Source organism: Sturnira hondurensis, unplaced genomic scaffold (genome assembly GCF_014824575.4).
Source record: "Sturnira hondurensis isolate 20B ecotype Veracruz unplaced genomic scaffold, ASM1482457v3 Scaffold0018728, whole genome shotgun sequence".
In the NCBI taxonomy this organism is placed as follows: Eukaryota; Metazoa; Chordata; class Mammalia; order Chiroptera; family Phyllostomidae; genus Sturnira; species Sturnira hondurensis.
In genome coordinates, this window is record NW_028091359.1 from 20,466,709 (window position 1) to 20,487,050 (window position 20,342).

At 51.6% G+C, this 20,342-nt stretch overlaps 1 protein-coding gene across 5 annotated transcripts in view; it reads left to right on the plus strand.

Annotated features, from left to right (window-relative positions):
* RAP1GAP2 (RAP1 GTPase activating protein 2) overlaps positions 1–20,342 on the plus strand; it is a 223,428-nt gene that overhangs the window by 98,277 nt on the left and 104,809 nt on the right. For all 5 annotated transcript variants that reach the window (XM_037069725.1, XM_037069722.1, XM_037069721.1 and 2 more), the window contains one exon: positions 16,071–16,155. In XM_037069725.1, the coding sequence (XP_036925620.1) occupies positions 16,071–16,155 (85 nt within the window). The remainder of the gene's footprint in view (positions 1–16,070; positions 16,156–20,342) is intronic.

The following is a 20,342-nucleotide window of genomic DNA, read 5'->3' on the forward strand; positions in this document are numbered from 1 at the left end:
TCCCATGGGCTGGTCTGGGGTGGGCTGAGAATTGCATCTTAAGTGAGCTTCCAGGTGACACCCCTGCTGCTGGGCCATGGACACACCTTGGGGCTGGCTGTCAAGTACCAGGCAGAAGGAAGGGCCAGGAGAGTTTGTTGCCTTTAACTGAAAGGCAGGATCTGGAAGGAGGAACAGGGTGGAGGGAATGATGAGGTTACTTTTGGGCACGCTGAGTTTGAGGTGTGGTGTGAGCCCAAGTGGCGATGTCTGGTTGGCAGGGGAGTCTGAGGCTCAGAGGAGAGGCCCAAGCTGAAGAGAGAAACTGGGGAGCCCTCATGGGATGGCAAGTGCAGCTCTGGCATGGGGGAGCTGAGTGGGGAGAAGGCACATCACTCCCCGGAGAGGGGGGCCTGGGCTGTGGGGGCCGCCTGCCCCTCCGGAAGCTGCATTACTGCCACGGCAGAGCCACTGCCAGGGAGGGACGTTCGTTCAGGTCCTCAGCAGGACTTGGGGCAGGTTTTTTCCTCACCAGGCTCATTCGGTGTGGCTATGGCCTTGCTGCTTTGACAGCCTGGAGAGTAGATGGAGGGGAGCAGTGGACGGATGTGGGTTGGGATGGTGGCACCATTGGCCAGGTGAGGGGGGGGGATGACGGTCGCAGTGGGGTGGGGAGAACAGAATCCACTGGGAGGAGGTGAGGACTCCATGATGCACTGGAGGCCTGTGTGGGGGAGTGGGGGCTTGGGCAGCACTTATCCCCACCAGATTCCTAGCAGCTGGCCTTGTGCGGGGACCTAGTGAGTGCTCCCTGAGTGCTCACTGGCTGATGTCAGGTCCCTGTGGAGGGGAAGAGGAGGCTGTGCAGCTCTTTAGGTTCTACCTGAGGGCCTGTCCTGTGACTGCTTTCTGATAGTGCCCTTGGTCTGGGAGGGGTGGGGTAAGGAGAGGCCTTGGCAGCCCTGCTTCTGAGGGAGGCGGCAGGTTACTCAGTGGGAATATGGAAAGGTGGGGGCCTGCTGCTCTGGACCACCTCCATCCTCTCCATTTCAAGGTCACCATGTGGATGGGACTGGGGAGCTGGGGGGAATGGCCTTTTGGGTGAGGATCCGAACCCGGGTTGAGAGGGCGAGCGGGAGGGGGAAAGTCAGTACCTCAGGCCTAGGGTGAAAGCACTTTCTGTCTCAGGGTGGTGCTGGGAAGCCTCTAGGGGACCCCCAGGGAGCACTCAGAGGTTACCTTCACTCTGGACATTTCTGGCAGAATTCAGAAGGACCAGAAAGACCTGGCTCAGCCCTTTGTGTGATTCCACTGCTGTTCCTGCCCTGGGCCTTGGCTGGGGCTTCTTCGGCTCGTTAACCTTTTAACTGATGGATTTTGGCTTTGATGGGGAGCAAATTGTCTTCGATCTAAAAGCTTCCAAAAGCTTTCATTTTCTCTCTTCTTCTCTCCACCCTGTCTTGTCTTTCCTGTCTTTTCTCTTTCCCTCTTCCTCCTCTCCCCCTCTGCCCCTGTTTTCTCCCCTGTACCTTCCTTTCTGTAAATCTATAAAACAAGCATATTTTTAAAAATCTCATCTGTTTCATCTGCAGCTGGGAGCAGGATAAAGTGGCTGCCTCCCTTGGGAGCTGGCTTTGAGCTTTGGGCTTCAGTCAGCCTTGTTTCCCTTGGTGAGTGGCCGAGAGTCCCGAGGCACCGCCATGTGGCCTGCGGCCTCGTCAGCCAGGCCTCAGAGGCTCTGCCCCAGATAGGCAGGTGGTCGGACTTGTTCTCTGCTCCGGCTCACCTTTTCATCTGGGGAGGGACCCAGAAAGGACAGGCAGGAGACTTCCCCAGGCTTTGAGCAATAGCAAAGCTAGATAGGCCATCGAAGTCATCCCTGTCTGTGTGGACAGTGGGCTTCAGGGCAGACTCGACCTCCTGCCTGCTCTCCTCTCCCCAGGGAGAGAGCTGGGACTGCAGGGAGGATTTGCTGGAGGCCACATCTGCTCTCAGGCTTGTGTTCCTGGGCTAAGCAGGGTGCTACGTCAGCAGGATCACCGCTGTGTCTTTTGCTCAGCCAGACGGGAATTTATCGCTCAGCGCTGCTGGAGGTGTGGGGTGGGGGTGGGGGATGCACAGGCTGTGGTCCTGGGAAGCTTGGAGTTTGCACTGCAAGTGAGAACCATCCTCATAAGGCAGGACCCTGAATGAGCAGGAAAACTAAGTGCAGTGAACTCCATGCTTTGCAGGAAGGAATGTGTGTTGTGGGAAAGCAGGGTGGGTGAGATCAGGGGCTGCAGCCATCCTTTCATTCATTATTTCCTTCATTTGTCCACTCCTTCCTCCATTCATGAACAGGAGGGCTTGGACCGAAGATCTTGCGTTCACAATTCTCAGGTTTGAATTCTAGTTCCTCCAGCTGTGCTGCCTTTGGCAAATCATTCAGCCTTCCCCAAGCCTCCACTCGCTCACCTACATGTAAGATGGAAGCATCACTCCTGGACCTGATCATCTTTGCAAAGCTGTGGTTGGCAGTGGAGATGACAATAAACGTTTGTAGTGCAGATTGTTACACAATATAAAGTCTCAGCCTTGACGGACAGTTTGGAGGGCCTGTGGTATACACATGCCGCCCTGGGCCCCGAGCTGCGGGGAGATGGCTGAGGCAGCCCCTGCCTTCAGAGGGCTCGCAGCCTGGCCTGCAAATAGACCCCTTTCTTCGAGAATCTGTCTGGAAGGTTCTCATCATGCTTTCTCTTGGGGCACTGACCCACTATAGCTACTAGCCTCTTCAATTCATTCAACAAATAGTAACCTAGTCCCCACAGGAGCCTGGCTAAGTGTGGCGGCCACTTGGAGGCCAGCGGAGGGCCCAGGTGCCCCACCAAGTCATGACGCTGTGCTTGGCCCCCCTTGCAGAAAGGCCTTGTGTCCGCTCATCCCACCACATCCACTGAGTTCTGAGGCCGGGGCCTCCAGGAGTGCCTATTGATTGGCTGATTTTCTGGCTGGCCTAGGAGTGGCCTCTTCCTGTCTCTGTTTGGTCTGTCCAACTGGGTCAGGAAGTGGATGTGGGAGGGGATGACAGAGGTCCCTGGCAGGGACCCTTAATTCTTTGTGGCCCCAGCTGCCTGTAGAGACTGACTTCATCGTGCCTCCTGGGGAGGTCATTCAGAGCCAACAACTGAGAATGTGGCATTAAGGGCCTGCCCCATACTGCTCTAACTTAGTCTGTGGACAGACCCTTCTAGCGTTATTGACATTGATGCATCATCTTGTCACTTAGCTGACCAGGGCAGCTGGAAATGATTCAGCAGGAAGGCCGAAACAGCAGCCTTCTCTAAGCCCTGGTTCCCTCTGGCAGGTGCTGCGCCTGTTCCCCTGGGCCTTGTGTGCTCTGGTTTGATGGGTTGCATCAGAAGAGCAGAAAGCAGATGTGGCAGGGCACCCCGCCCCCCTCCCCACACCCAGTGCACTCGACTGGATGCCTCTGGGTTCTCTGCATTTTTTAGCTACTGAGTATGCATTAATATTTACAATAAAAATGTAAAAACCAGAAATCGAATGATGGTATCTTACTCAGTGTATCTTTTGAAACAATCCAGAATGGTTTTTTTGTATTTAAAAGGATATTTTGTAGGCATTTAGCAAATGGAAACAACTTTATCTAAAAAAGAACCAAACCACAAACAACAACAATAACAAAAAAACTCACCTTAGGCTCTTTCCCAAGCAGCATTGCTTTTGGACCTCAGGTTGGTATAGGAGGGCACTTCCAGGCCTCTGAACTTCGCTTTTTCCAAAATAAGATTTAATAAGTGATGCCAGTGACTCAGCTGCCAGCTCTCAGAGACCAGGCCCACTGGGGGCTGGAGGTGGGGAGTGGGGCTGATGCTGAGGCCCCAAAGCAGGAGTGCGACAGAGAGGAGCCATCCAGAATCTCCCCTCCAGGGCTCCCTAGAGTCCCAGCTTTGAGACTTACTTGCTGTGGGTTACTTACTTGTGGGACCTTCCACAAGTCATGTAACCTCTCTGAGCCTCAGTTTCTTCATCTGTAAAATGGGAGGATAATTCTGTATTATAGGGTTGTTGAGAAGATTAAATGAAATAATGCATGTGAAGAGGTTTATATAGTGCTAAATAAGGATTAGCTAGTACAATGATGATGATGATGGACCATTCTTTCATCACTACTATCCATGCCCAGAGGAGTAGTACAGGGTCAAGAACAGAATCAGTTACCAGGGAATGACATGAGTTGAGTAACAGATCAATCTGGTGCAGCATGGGTTAACTTCGTCTCAGATACTTGAGCAGGGAGTTGAGGTCATTCAGAGCCAACAACTGATAATGTGGCATTAAGGGCCTGCCCCATACTGCCCCTTTAATTCTTTAAACTCTTTTCTACCCAAAGCTTGCACCCACTACGTAGATGGTCAGTTCCATTCTTTCCATCAGGAGACCTCACTTTCAGAGCCGTTTCTCCTCTATGGGGCTGTTGCTTTTGAACTCAAGAAAGGGTGCGAGGAGTACATTTTCTTAAACTCTTGCATATTCCAGAAAGTCTTTATTCTACTCTCATGCTTGGTTGATAGTTTGCCTGGGTATAAAATGATAGGTTGAAAATAATTTTCTTTCAGAATTTTGAAGGTATTATATCATCGCCTACTAGGTTCTAGAGCTTCTGTTGAAAGTCTAATAACATGATGATTTATTTTCCTTTGCACACAGTGTGTATTTATATTTGTATTAATTTCTCTCCAGAGTTGTTGAGGCTTTTTCATTTACCCAGGTGCTCTGAAATTTCCTGACAACATGTGGGATGAATCTTTTATCGTTCATGGGCTATGTACTTGGTGGACTCAGACTCAGGTCTTTCAGTTCTGGGAAATGTTTTTGTACTGATTCTCTGTTAATGTGCTCCTATTATGGTGAAACAACCACCATTTTATTGGTTGCCTTGGCGACAGATGTCTCCTCTCTTCTTTATAATGTCTGAAACTGCATCTCGGGGGCTCGTCTGGAGATGGCTGAGATGCTCAGCTGGGGCTGTGTGTCTGGGGCATTGGCTCTGGCTTGGTTCTTTTCCTCATAACATCTGCTAAAATGTCCAAAATGATTTCCTCACCTGCATGGGCTGGGGTGTCTGAAATATCTGGGAGTTGGCTGGGTGTCCTTCCATGCAGCCTGTCCACATTGCAGCCACAGCATGGCACTCTCAGGATAGTCAGTTCTTACGTGCTGGCTTGCTTTTCCTAGAGCAAATGTTCCTAGAGATTGAGGTAGAAGATTTAAGGGTTTCCTATGACTCAGTCTTAGAAATTAAGTAATGTTACTGTGTCTCATTCTGTTAGTCAAAACTGAGTCACAGGGCCAGTCCAGACTCAAGGCAAGGCGGATCCAAGGGTGTTGGTACCAAGAGATATGTTTATTGGGAAGCCAACTTCAGACTAGCTACTGCAACTCCTTCTCTATTACTTCTTTCCACAACCTTCATTCATCAGATATTGGATCCACTAATGTTTTTATCTTTTCTTTTTCTTTTTCCTCATCTTTGTTTTCTGTTCTTTTTGGGAGACTTCTTCAACTTAGTCTTCCAATCATGTTTCTGTTTTCTAAGATCTGTCTCTTTCCCGATCATTCCTTTTTTACAAAATATATTTTATTGATTATGCTATTATAGTTGTCTCATTTTTTCTCCCCTGTATTCCCCTTCGCCCTGCCCAGACCCCCAGCATTCCCCCACCTTCGTTCCTGTCCATGGGTCATACATATAAGTTCTCTGCCTTCTCCATTTCCCGTACTATTCTTAACCTCCCTCCGTCTATTTTTGTAGCTATCATTTATGCTTCTTATTCCCTATACTTTTCCCCCCTTCCTGCTGATAACTTTCCATGTGATCTTCATTTCTGTGGTTTTGTTCCTATTCCATTTGTTTGCTTAGTTTTTTTTTTTAGGTTCAGTTGTTAATAGTTGTGAGTTTCTTATTATTTTACTCTTCAAAGTTTTTATCATTTTCTTTTTCTTAGATAAGTCCCTTTAACATTTCATATAATAAGGGCATGGTAGTGATGAACTCCTTTAGCTTGATCTTTTCTGGGAAGCATATATGTACCCTTCCATTCTAAATGATAGCTTTGCTGTAGGTCCTGGCCTTTCATGACTTTCAATACTTCTTTCTAGCCCCTTCTTGCCTGCAAGGTTTCTTTTGAGAAATCAGCTAATAGTTTCATGGGAACTCCTTCATAGGTAACTGTCTCCTTTTCTCTTGTTGCTTTAAAGATTCTCTCCTCTTGCCCTGGCTAGTGTATCTCAGTGGATTGAGCACAGGCCTGTGAACCACACGATCGCAGTTCAATTCCCAGTCAGGGCACATGCCTGGGTTGCAGGCCAGTTCTCAGCAGGGAACTCACGAGAGGCAACCATACATTGATGTTTCTCTCCTTCCCTTCCTCTCTAAAGATAAATAAATAAAATCTTAAAAAAAAGATTCTCTCCTCCTTAAGCTTGGGAAATGTAATCATGATGTGCCTTGGTGTATTCCTCCTTGGGTCCAACTCCTTTGGGACTCTCTGAGCTTCCTGGAAGTCCATTTCCTTTGCCAGATTGGGGAAGTGCTCCTTCATTATGTTTTCAAATAAGTTTTCAGTTTCTTGCTCTTCCTCTTCTCCTTCTGGCACCCCTAGGATTTGTTTGGAACATTTCAAGTTGTCAAAGAAGTTCCTCAGCCTCTCCTCATTTTTTTGAATTCTTGTTTCTTTATTCCATTTCTGGTTGAATGTTTACTTCTTACTTCTGGTCCAAATCATTTATTTGAGTCCCGGTTTCTTTCCCTTCACTGTAGGTTCCTTGTATATTTTCCTTTATTTCACTTTGCATAGCCTTCATTTTTCCCCCTCTATTTTGTGACCATACTTAACCATTTCTGTGATCATCCTCATTACCAGTGTCTTTAACTCTACATCTGATAGGTTGGCTATCTCTTTATCGCTTAGTTCTATTTTTGGATCTTTGATCTGTTCTTTCATTTGGGCAATATATATATTTTTGTCTTTGCTTGTTATGTAGTAAGGGATGGAGCCTTAGGTATTTGCCAGGGGGAGGCAACCCAGGTCTCTGCATTGTGGCTATGTCTGTGTGGGAGGGGACTGAGAGGGAACAAATGCCGCTTGCTCAGCTCTTGGCCGGCTTTCAGTCACTTCCCCCACTACCCACAAGCAAATTGGGCCCTCCTGGTGCTGATTCCCAGGTGGGTGAGCTTGTGTATGTTCTATGACCCTGTGGGTCCCTCCAATGAACTCTCCTTTGAGGCTGGGAGTTTCTCCTGCCACAGATTCTTATAGCCAGAGATTCTGAGGTTGTCTTTTCCTGCACTGGAACTCTGGGTTACGTGTTCTGTCTTGTCCCCCAGTTGTTCCTCCTGGTTTATCTACGCGCAAATGTGGCGCCACCCAGTTCTCCAGCCGTTGCCTTGCTGTGTGTCCTCTCTGCCACAGCTCCCTGTCTCTGCCCCTCCTACTGGTCTGAATGAATGTTTCTTCTTTAACTCCTTGGTTGTTGGACTTCCATGCAGTTAGATTTTCTGGCAGTTCTGGGATTTTGTTTTTAAATTTGTTGTCCTTCTTTTGGTTTTGTGAGGAGGCAAAGTATTTCTATCTACGCCTCCATCTTGGCCGGAAGTCTGGTCATTCCATTTTTATAGCATTCGCTCTTTGTGTTATGGATACAAAAAAACCTATCTGAGTATATTATAGTATTTTTTGAAGTTCCTATTGGTTTCTTGCATTACCTGTTTACTTCAGATACTCTTGATGTCCGGCCACCCTTGGCTGTCTCTGTGCCTCCCAAGAGCAAGGCACCAGGAAGGACTGTGGGGGCTCTGTGTACTTGGGCTGGCGTGCCACCTGGGGGCTTCCATGAGGGTGATGATGGGGTAGTAAGCTGCCGTTTCCATGGAGGAACCAAGTTGTTGTCTTTCTGAGGGATTGTTCAGTTTCTCATGGTGGTGAGCATCGGAAAGGCCATCTGGCTGGTTAGGGAGTGATGGGGCAGAGGTGGGGGTTTAAAGGCCCAGTGTCTCAAGTATTCAGCATTCCCACAGGTCATCCATCCTCATCCATCTTCCAGGCGTCTGTGATCTCTTGTAGGCTGAGTTTTTCTTTCCATTATTTGCTTTTGTCAGTTCACACTTTTCTCTTTATTTAGAAAAGTAACCTATTTTCTTAAGGGGCCTCAGTGAAACATAATAAATGCATATGGTCAGTCTGATATGTTCATCATGGAAGTCTCAACAGGCTTGAGGCTACATCTATTTCTGTCCCTGTATTTCTATCCATATCCAGATGCACATCCATATTTATATCTCTGTCTCCTAACAAAGTGAGGGGGAATGACTTAAAATTATTTGTTATTGTGATATATACATCATACATCCAAATGTAAAATAAGCACCCATGTACTTGCCATGCTTGTCAAGAAATACTAACAGGGTGGGAAGATGCTGCTGGTCTGTGCTTTTGTGTCTTTGATTCTGAAGCTGTCTGAGGCCATGACCTTGTGAGCTGGCCGTCTTTGCTGTGACCATGATGTAGCTCCCTCAACTGAAGCCAGGCAGTGCCAAGCAGAACCACTGGCCCTGTGAAGGGACCTGCTCATGTGGCAGTTTTCAAGGCAGTGTGTTAAGGGCTGGAGGAGGCGCACACAGTAGGTTAGCGATCTCCTCAGTGCTGGGGAAATGGAGCCTGTTGCGCAATGTGGTGACTCGCCCACCACGGCCTCCTTGGCACTCTCCCTTCCCTTGCTTCTGCTTTCCTGTCCCCGCTAGGCAGTCCTGTTCCTTTCTGCCCTACCTATTCTCCCAAGGGGCCTCTCCTCCCGTGGGGCCTCAACCTCCACCCTTGTGCTCCTTACACTTGTCTCTCTGTTCAGGCTGCAGTTCTTTTCCGGTCCCACCTGGGTGTCCCAGGGGCCTTGCAGTGTGTCCAGAGTGAACGAGTTAGTATCTGCTTCTTGCAAGCCCGTTTCTTCTTTGAATCATGGTTGAAGGCTTGGTCATTCAATTTTCTGAAATCTTTCCGTGTGTTCAGTGCTCTCTTCCTCTTTTACCCTCAGTCACCAAGTGCTCTTCAGTGTGCCTCTGAGATGCCTTATGGACCTGACCCTCTCGTCTCATTTCTATGGCCGTGAGCATGGGCAGCCCCTCCCATTCATTCCTCCCTCTGCCTCCTGCCCTCCCAGTCCCTCTGTCGTCCTCTGTGCTACAAGCCCTGTGGGTCAGTGTGTCCTACCTTTGAAACCTGCTGCCCCCCTTTGCACATGAAGTAGAGTTCAGCTTGCTTAGTGCCTGTTCCCCAGATTTCAGCCATCCCCAAACCACCTTCACTGTGTTTGTTGCGTCTGTGTGCCCCCTCTGTTAATTACTTAATAGTTTCCTTTAACTGGCTCAGTTTTTAAAATGAACAAGCTCATTTTAGAAGGTAATGTCATCACCATAAAAGGAAAATCAGAGTGGCCTTGTCACAAATGGAGTCACTGTAAAAGATCAATAAGCAACTGTTACAACCAAGACCCCCCTCCCCCCCCAGATCACCCCAGCGTGGAGGCATGTGCCCCGCTCTGGGCGAGTGTCATGTGGATGCCCCTCAGGTGGGCTCCTGTCCTTCCCCACGGGCTGTGTGCACAGTGGTCAACATCGTGGACTATGGAGTCAGGCTGCCTGGGTCCAGGCCTTGTTCGCTCCTTTCCAGCTGCAGGATCAGGGGCAAGTTCTGAGCCTCAGTTTCCCTATCTGTAAAAGTGGTTAGTGATACTTGCTGCCAAATGTTGTTGTATTAAGTGAGATAGGACATGGGGATCACTTCAAACAGTATCTAGGACATGATAAGCCCTGAGGACTGTTTGCCAGTTTTCACTTCTCCTTTCTGAGGGCCTGCCTCTGTCTCAGCCACACCAGCACCCCAGACGGCCCCTGACCACCCTCCATAGGACTCTCTTCTGCCCCCAGGCTTCTACTGCTGTGCTTTCCCTTTCCTTGCAGGTCTGGCTCAGCTGTCACCTCCTCTGTGCACCTCACAGATCTCCCAAAGAGACCTGGCCCTGCCTCCTCTGTGTGCTCCCAGCACTCTGTTCTGTACCTGTTTCAACCCATAACCCACAGTTAATGTTCGGGAGGAGGGTTTTTTTCATGTGGGGGTGGAGTGCCTTCAGGGTGGCTTCTGCATTGTCACGTCCCCTGCCTGGATTGCCTTCTCAGGTGCTTGTAACTAACATGGGGATCACCGCCCACGCTGGGACACAAAGCCCACCAGGAACTCAAGCGTAAAGGACTTGAGAAGGTGGTGCTCAGTGTCCTGTCTTCATACCCTGCTGTGGCACTCGGGCCAGGCAGAGCTGGCATTGCTGTTGTGGCGTGGAGGAGCTGTGGAATTGGAGTCGGGCATCTCAGGGCTTGAGGACCAACTCTAGAATTTCCTGCCTTTGTGACCCTCGGGCCCACACTGAACCCTTCAGAGTCTCCGCTTACTCATGTGTACAGCATCAGTCAGTTCTAAACGTTGCCAGAAAAGGCTTATTTTCTTAGGAGTGTGGAGAGCTGTCTGTCTGTGGGTGTAGGTTAGTCCATCAGCTCTGAGACATGATGCAGGAGGAGGCTCAGTTGTCCCCGATGCCGGGCCAGGACTGGAACTCCAGTGCTTGGTCACCTTGTTGTATCCTGGCTCCCCTTGGTACCTGCCCTTCCTTCTACCCCCAGCCCAGTTTAGGCATTTGGGGTCTTCCAGGGAAGGGCAGTGTCGTCCTCACCCATGACACCCAGAGGTGAAGCCAGCATGTCCCCTGAAGCTGCTAGAATGAGCATCACCCAGGCCCCCTTGGTCCCTCGAGCAGCCACATCTCGATGCCCAGGCTGTGGCCTGTGGTGGTCACACCTGGAGCACCTCCTGTGCATCCCTAGCCTCTGCCTTCAGTCCACTCCTTCCAGGGCACACGTAGACCCCTTGGGCCCTCTGCCCCTTCTCTCCCCTCACATGGGCCCTGGCAGTCATGCTTTGTTTATAAACCAGCTATGCTTTCCAATATGTGACCCGCTCACTTCGCATACTTGTGCCTAGGTGACTTGGGAACTGGGCCTCTCCCCTGATTTGCCTGCTGAGTTTTCGAGTTCATCCACGTTGCAGCATGTATCACTTCTTCCTTCCTTTTATGGCTCTGTAATATTCCACCATGCGGACAGACCACATTTGGTTTATCCATCCATTGGTTAATGGCACTTGGGTTATTTCTACCCAAGTGCCATTAACCAATGGCTATTGTGAGTAATGTTTTTCATTCCTGTTGGTTCAGTTTTTCTGAGTAGCTCTTTGGAGTGACCAGCTGTCTGCATTCCTACAGCTTGGCTCTTTGGAGAGCAAGAGAAAGCAGAGCCGAGCGTGGTGGTCAGCTGGGGACTGGTGTGCTACGAGGTGTAGGTGCAGACCAGGACGGTGTGAGGCTGGGGAGAAGGCTCTGCCAGAGGGAGGGGTTTGCACCTGGCTCCAGAGCCATCTGGTGATCAGAGGGTATTTTCCCTGTTGATTATTAACGGATGGTTTTGATCTTGAGAGTAGGTCCCTGGGGCTGAAACCTAGGCTTAGCTGAGATGCCGTAAGTATTTTCAGAGTCATTTAAATAGCCCTCAACCCTTGATTCTCTCTCTCTCTCTCTCTCTCTACCTGGAGACCACACAACCATTTTATGAGTTATGATAATAAAAAAGATGATGATAATAATAATGATAATGGTCTACATTTGTACAGAGCTTTACATTTTATTTCATAGACATAACTTATAATTCCTTAGAAATTATCACTCCCACCTCTGCAAGTGAAGGACACAGAGAGGTGAGGTGACTCAACCCAGTTTGCACAATGGGGCAGTGAGTAGAGCTGAACTGGACCCCCAGGGATCTCTCCGTTCTCAGTGTAGGGCGTTTTCCTAGGAATGTGCGATGATCTCAGGGGGTCCGAGGAAGAGCCACCTCGGGCTGGAGGCAAGGACGCTGGATGCCTGTGTGCCGGAAGCTGGGTGCTCCACCCCGGGGCCTGTTGTCCAGTTCCCTACCAACAGCCCCCTTTGGGGGAACTGCTCCCTTGTTTTTCCAGCTTCTACTCCAGGCCCTTTGACCATTTCCTCCTGAGATTTGCATTAGGACAAAGCTGGCTGGAACTCATTTGGCTAAAGCCAGTTAGGACCTCTCCTGGCCTCCTTGAGTGCCCCCAGCCACCTCAGGATCGCCAGGCTCTGGGGAAAGACTCCCAGGGTCCAGGGCCTCAGTGCTGCATGGCTCGAGGGCAGGGGCATGCTGAGGAGGCAGGAGGAGGAGGGTTCCTGGCCTGTCCACTCACGCCTGCTCTTCCCACCCTTCTCTGAGCTGAGTGAATGATTTCCTGCCTCCCCTCCTCTGCCTTCCTCTGTCCTCCTTCTCCCATCACCACCCCCTCCTATTGTGCATTCCTGTGGGAGTCTGGGCCCCTGGTCCATAGAGCTGGGGGGCGGGGATTTGGCTGGCTTGGCGGGGGGCCAATTTTCAATCTCAGTGAGCTGACACACGTCAAGATCACAGTGGATTCCTAGAGACGTGCTGTAAAGAGCACTGAGGGTCCCGCCTCTGCTAATAATTTACCTTTTGCTTAGAACAAATTAGGGCAAATTCAAGGTCACCCCTTGACAGAATCGTGTCACTGTCACCTACCCACGTGTGGCATGTTGTCCTGAGACAGGGCTGGCGTTGCACTGTGCGCTGTAGTTCTTACTCTGTCTTATCTCAGCCAGTGGTCAGTCCTGGCAGTCCTTGGGAGGGTGGCTCACACTCAAATGTCACTGGTCGTGAGGGCTGGGACAGGACAGGGTGGGGCCAGCTGGCCGCAGCAGGGAGGTGAGGTGGAAGCAGGGATTCCGCCCTCCTTGTTGCGGTCTTCCAGGGGCGATGCCAAGGCTGGGACCTGCGACTTGGGTGGTGTCCCTGTTTCCTAGGGCTGCTGTAACCAAGCACCACAAATGTAACTGAGTGTCTCAAATAGGGTGGCTTGAAATAGCAGTATTTATCTGGAGGCTTGGTCATGGAGGCTGGATGTCGAAGATCAGGATGTCGGCAGGGCCGGGCTCCTTCTGAAGGCTCCAGGGAAGAACCCTTCCTTGTCCTGTGCAGCTCCTGGCTCCGGCATCGCGTGGCGTTCTTCCTGTGTGTCTGTCTTTACGTGGCCCCCTTCTCCTCTTATAAGAAAACCAGTTGTGTTGAATTAGGAGGCCAACCTAATGACTTCATCTTAACTTGATTTCATCTGCGAGACCTTATTTCCAGTGAGGTCATACTGAGAGGTCCTGGAGGTTAGGGCTTTAGCATATCTCTGGGTGGGGAGGGGGGCAGAATTCAATTCATAACGGGAAGTTAGCTCTTAAATAAGTGTCTTTGGCTCCTTGGAGCGGGGGTGGAGTTGAGAGGAGGGATGGCTCCACGTGGCACATTTCCCTCATAGGTGCCGCTCTGAGCCATCTCTACCCAGTCAGAGTAGATTCTAATCTGCAGCCAGGGCTGCTGTGTGCTCTGAGTTCTGATCTTTCAGAGGGCCGCAGTCACGCCTTTGCCCACCCTGGCGTCCCCTCTGGAATCTCAGACAGAACCCTGGAGCTGGTATGAGGCTGGGTGCTCTCTCCTGCTCTTGCACCTTCCAGGCCCCAAGCATCATTTGGGAAATCCTTCTGGTGGGAGATGCCCTGTGCTCCCACCTGGCAGTCCTCACTCCCTGGAGACTGGTCCTTGGAACTTATTCCCCCATCCGTGGAGAGCAGGCTGGCTCAGAGGAGAGGGGCTCAGCCCAGGGCAGGTTACGAGGGCCCTTTGTTTGGGACGCAGGGACCTTGGATAAGAGTCACATCTGCTCTGGTCTCATGGGAGTGAACAGCTTGTTGCCTCATGGGGAGAACCAGACTGTGTATGAGCGTCTCGTGACCACTGATACTAGAACCTGCTGGTATTGCTCTCCCCTGGGGTTTGTGTTATTGGCGACCAAGGGCAGCTATGGGTCAAGTTTGCCCACAAGCCGTCTCCAGGGGAGTAGGCCAGAAGTCCTCAGCTCACCTCCAGCAGTCCTAGAGTCTCTGGTTGGGGAGCTTGCCCACCCCTCCCCGCATGCTTTTTTTACCAGACTCCCAGCCCCCCAGGGAGCTGTCTTTGCCCATCCTCACCTCAGGGGACCATCCTTGATCATTCTTCCTCCCTTCCCTTTCCCCCACCACGGCTTTCAGGAGTGCAGGCCCATAGAGGAGGAGCAGTGGCCGCTTGGGGGAGGGCAGAGGGGCTGGACCGAGCCCTGTCAGGTCCACAGGTGGAGAGGGCCTGACCCCTGCTGTGGAGGGAGGCCAGCTGCTCTGGCTGAGAGCTCGAAGGCGCACATTTGTGTCTGTGGGAGTGTGTCTGTACATGTGCCAGGTCTCGGCCCTGCTGGTTCCTGAGCTAGTTACAGTCTGGATCATCAGGGGGGAGGAGACCCCTCTCCAGCCATCAGAGTGAGGCCAAGCCCAAGAAGAATGGAGGAGGAAGGGGCAGCAGAGAGGAGGAATGGGCAGGGTTGAGGTTAATGGGGGTCACGTGGGTCCTCCCCAAGCCAGATGTTCACGTAGCCTCCTTAGGGTGCTTCCCAGGGGAGAGGTGGCAGGGCCCACAGGGTGGTGTCAGGGTGGACAGGGCCCTGTGGCACCAGGCCTGGTTTCTCTTAGACTAGGCCTGTCAGGCAAGGGCTTGCCCTGGAAAGGTGGGGCGCTGGGCTCTGCAGGGAGCCGGCTTCTCTCATGAACGAGGTTGGGGTGGGGCTGTTAGTCCCCTTGCCGGTACGTGGGCTGGAAAGAAGTACAGAAACGTTCTCTCATTATCTCAAGTTGGCAAAAGAGGTGCTTTGGTTACTTCAGCAGGACCAGATGCTGGGCTAAAGCTGCTTCAGACTGGGACTCTGCACAAGGAAACAGTTACGAAATTGGGGCTCGGGTGGCTCATTCTGGTCCTTTTAGGCTGTTACTGCTCTTATCCTGCCTTTCCTCCTGTCCCAGGAGATAACTAGGGCACTTCCAGGACACCAGAGTCCCTCATCCGTCTGGGGACTCCTCCAGGTTCTTCCCAGCTGGCCCTGTTGCGTAACCGTTGTTCCGAAGCCTTATTCTGCTGCAGACCTTCTGCCTGGTGCTCAGGCTGCAAAGTAGCGCTGCCTGGCCACCAGCAAGGGCCAGATGGAAAGTGGGGAGTGTGTGAGAGCAGCGAACTTGTTGCAGTCATGTTGTCATGGTGACCCAACTCTGTTTAGCTGTCTCTCCCTGGTCCTAGCCCACATGGACTAAAATAAGTCTTACCTGCAGCTTATACCCCAGGCAGCCCGTCCTCCCAAGGACTGCCGCCTGGCCAGTATGTGTGTGTGTGTGTGGGGGGGGGGGTGGCAAAGGGGTCCCAGGGAGGGTGAACTGAAAATGTTTACCCCTTTCCTCTTCTTTTCCCACCCTAGCCCCAGACCTGGATCTCTTTAGCTCTGTGGTTCTCAGGCTTCAGTGTGCATCAGAACCACCTGGAGAGATTGTTAAAATACAGATTCCTGGGCCCTGTCACTGGAGAGTCTGGTGTACACCTGAGGATTTGTATTACTTTTTAAAAAAGAATTGAAAAATATTTTATTTATTTTTAGAGAGAGGGTAGGGAGGGAGAAAGAGAGGGAGAGAAACATCAATGTGTGGTTGCCTCTTGCATGCCACCAACTGGGGGCCTGGCCCACAACCCAGGCATGTGCCCTGACTGGGAATCGAACCAGTGACTGTTTGGTTTGCCAGCTGGCACTCAATCCATTGAGCCATACCAGCCAGGACAGAATTTGCGTTCTCACAGTGCCCAGGTGATGCTGATCTGCTGGATCAGGGGCCACACTTGAAACAGCCTGGCTTTAGATTTTTCTGCATCCCAGCAAAGAAATGCACCCCACTCTAATGTTGAGCAGTGTGTGTTAGACTCTGTCGCCAAGGCCTGCCGCTTTAGAGGAGAGAGGGGATGGTACAGGCGGGCCCTTACTCACCTCTTCTGTGTTCTGTGCTCCTTTCAGGAAGCAGGAGCTGGCCAACAGCTCAGATGTGACTCTCCCAGACCGGTCTCTGTCCCCTCCTCTCACTGCACCTCCCACCATGAAGGTAAGAGGCTTAGAGTTGGTAAGTGGGGGAGGCAATGGGCGGGGTGGGGTGGGGTGGTGGTAAACCTCAAGGCTGCACTTTGTTGTGGCAGCACAGCAGGCCCCGCTGTGTCTGTCCCCGTGGGACTGCGGAGGCCCAGACACCTCTGGGAAGCAGCGCTCACTTGAGCTTAGCAGTGCAGGAGGAGGGTGTGAGTGTGAGACACAGGGGTGTTAGGGCATGGTGAGGAAATAGACTGACCGGGGCTGAGTGGGCTTGGCGGGTGCTTGGCAATTAGTGAGAGGCCTTGTGGAGCTGTGGGCTTCTGGAACTAGGGACCCAGGCAGGAGTAAGTGGGAGAGGCTTAGAAGGCAGCTGCAGGCTAGTAGTGCCTTATGGGGCTACTGTCCAGCAGGGCTACCAGGACCTGGGGGCTGGGACCCTCCTGCTCTTGAATGGAGTTTGCATGCTGGTCTCCCTGCCTCTGACTGGCCTTCTTCAGCGGGCCCTGTCCTGCCAGCCCCTGTGGGACAGTTGCCTTAGAGGTTCTGGGGAGCCAGTAGTTCTTTTCCAATTACAGTTTATTCACAAGTCTCTTGTAGGAGAGCACATCTTAGGACCCCAGGCCCAGGCCCCTCTCATTCCTGCCCAGGAGCTGAGGGGGCAGTGCCCTCCCCACACTGTGCTCTTCCCCGTTTACCCTTTGGTCCTCCATGTCCGGACGGCCAAACACTCCTGACGTGCCCTCAGAGAGGACTTGGCTCAGGCAGTGTGCCTGCCTGGGTAGCACTGCACCTCCCTCCCTTACATTCTGCCAGGTGAGGACTAGCTTTGAAGAAGTCACCTGCCTCCTGAGCCATCGGAGGGGAGATTGAGGCCAGCCTCCATCTCTGTCCTGGAGCTCTGCTGTGAGGTGACTCACAGGCAAATAATTAGGGCTCTTCTCTTTTGCTATCTGTTGTACCCCGTCTTCCCTAACCTAATCCATTACAAAGTCGTAACCCCAAGGGAAGTGGATAAAAACCATCTTTCTGTGATCATCCCATATTGAATGTCTCCCATGCAGAGCTGTGTGGTATGCACCGAGGGGAGATACCAGTGAGTGGCAGTCAGAGCCCGCCCATATTGGATTAGGATCCAGGGATGGGTGGGGAATAGGCTGGCTGAAGACAGCTCTGCTCTCCTCCTGGTGGGATACCCCGGGGGCACTGAAAGCCCAGCTGCCTTCTCAGCCTGGTCACAGTGCTAGTCACTGAGCCAGGTGCTGCAGTGGCTTGTGTACACCGGGTAGTGCTGAGGAGTGTGTCGCCAGTGTATGTTTCCGCACGCTGGTCTGCAAAATGGGGTGTGGGGTGCTTGTCTGTGCTCATGGATGGATGCTGGGAGTGTACAGGGAGGACTCTGCAAGCTCCCTGGCAGGAGTCACTGAGTTCTCTCCGCAGTCTTTAATTACTCACATACCCATTTAATTCATTCAACACCCAATATTTATTTGATGTTCTATTAAGTCAAGACTCTTGATTTCAAGTGACAGAAACATAACTCACTTTGGCTTGAGCATCAAAGGGACTTTATTGCCTTTGTAATGGCAAGTATAGATTCTAGGCATGGCTGCATCCATGAAATCTGTCTCTTTCCACTTCTCTTCTGATTTGGTTTCATTCTTTGTTAAACTTTGACTCTGTGATGACAGGAATGTGACAGCTGCTCCTGCTTGCTATGGGAAGTCCCAGGGAGAATAGAAGCTCATTGGCCTTTCTGAGGTCACATGAAGCACATGAACCAATCATCACAACCAGAGAGATGGAAGACTCTGATTGGCCAGACTTGGGTCTCACGTCCTCTACCTAAACCCTAACAGCCATGAGTGGGAGAAGGGTGGCTCTTCAAAGGAAAATTGAGGGTTCACTGTGAGAAGAGAAAGTGGGTACAGGCAGGCAAGACCAACAGCTTTTTACTACAAATGCTGACAATATGCTGAAGGCTGGTGACTTAAAGGTGAATAAGACATTGTGGTGGTCCTCGTTCTGGAGCTTATAGTCTGGCTCGGGAGATGAGAGTTGAAAAAATAATTTTAAGAACGAGAGATGAACAGTTCGGTGCAATGACTGTTACAAAGGAGAAGCACAGCCTACCTGGGGGCCAATATAAGGTCTGTGGATGGAGAGGGTCAGGTAGGGCTTCTTTGAGGGAATGATGTTTAAGCTGAACCCGGAGAGCTGAGTAGGACTTAGGCAAAGGTGCTGTCAGGCCGAGAGACCACTAACACCGGCTTGATTTGGGAGCTCCTGAGAAATGCAGAGAGGCCCCACTCCAGGCTGTGGAATCAGAGTCTGCGTTTTACCAACGTTCCCATCCAGACGCACTCTGCAGAAAGCACTGCTGCAGGCTCCGACACTGCAGGCTCTGACACTGCAGGCTCCGACACTGCAGGCTCTGACATGCTCTCAGGCGGGACAGAGAGTTTCTCCAACCAGGAGGCCAGGATGGCCAGAGCACCCACAGTTAGGGACAAAGAGTCAGACCCTCGGAAGGTTTACTGAAGATTTTGGGCTTTCTTCTAACTAAATGCAATGGAATTATTGAAGATTTTAGTCAGAGGAGTAAGATGATGGGACTTTTGAACAAGACGCCTTGGCTGTTGTGTGGAGAGTGTGTAGGAAGGAGCAGAGTGGGGCGTGGGAGACGAGTTGAGGGCCCTCCACAGGAGTCTGGTGAGGAGAGGGTGGAGGCCTGACCCTGAAGGCCCTGTAAGTCATTTGGAAATGGTCTGGCTTCAGATTTCCTGGGAGGTAGATGGATGAGATATGAGGGTTTGGGAGAGGCAGGAGGCAAGAGTGGCCCCAGTTTTGGAGCAGCTGGATAAATGTTACAGCCATTTTCTGAGAGGGAATGACCCAGAAGGGACTGTGGGGGCCTGGCTTCTGTGCCCTTTGGCAGTGCAGGTAACGGCAGGGGGAGCAGGCGTACCCCTTAGGTATCCATCCCCTCGGGAATCAGAATGTCAGAGGTGGACGAATTGTATGGGACTTGGAGACACTTGTGTTCCTACTGTAGTCAGCAGATTGAGTGAAATTCAAAGACCCAAGCTAATTTGGGTGAGGCACTCTTCTCGTCCCACCCCAGCGTGCAGGGGTAGCCCTTCTAGCCGCTTCTCCCACTGGGGAGGGCCTGCTGGGGGGATGGCCGGCCTGAGAAGCTTGTTCCCCCCACAGGGCCACTGCCTCCCACTGCCGTGCCTGCTGCAACTTGTCCTCCTCCCCTTTCCCACCTCGTTGCTGTTTGTGTTTTTGAAGGTTTTTTTTCTAATATGAAACTGAGAAAAAACAACCAGAGAGATGTTGAGCAGATGGACTGAATGAGAGCCCAGTTCCCAGCTAGAACTCAAGTTGTGTGGATGGTGCCGGCTGGGTTGGGAGGAGGGTAGGGGTTTGGGGCTCTCTCTCTGGGAATGCTGTGGATTGTTTCCAGGCCCACGTCTTTTATGATCTGGTTTTCCTGCCCAAATGGATCAACAGACATTTAGGGAGGGCTGGCATTGTGTGCCCAGCATTGCGCTGGGCCCCGTGGGGTCAAACCCAGGCCGCAGTCTTCACCCTTCAAAGAGCCTGCTGTCTACAGGGAGCCCTAATAGACCAGAAGAAACCATATGGCTCAGCATGTGACAAGCTCTAGTGTGTCATGTGGCTATTCAGTGGGGTGGAGAAGAGTGAGGACAGCTTGGTGGGGAGGCTGGTGGGGAGCAGGAAGGGGACCTAATACAAGCAGTGGGGTGGGGCTGACCCCCGTGGGACTGACTGTGCGCAACAACTCTCCCAGGCTTCGTGAAGTGAAGGGGCTGGGGCTGACCCTCCGATTGTCCTCCAGCTCACAGTGAGTGTGCAGAGTTTCGTTGGAGGTGGCAATGCTGGGACTTGATGTGACCTTGATCTGAATCACCACACTGGCCCCTGGAGCTTCACTAGGTCTGAGCTGGCTAGGTCAGCCTAGAGGTGACCCTTGCTCTGTGTTTTTCATACTGCTTTGTGCAGGTCCGAGGGCAGCCCCTGCCGTAGACCTTCTCCTTTCCAGGAGACGAAAAGGAGGCCTGGTGTTCCTTCTGAGGGGATGGGCAGAAGGTCTTGTTCCTACTCTGCTTCCTTGGTCCTTTGTTCTTCTTGACTCACGAATGCCTCCAAAACCTTCAGAGGAGGTTCAGGCAGGAATGT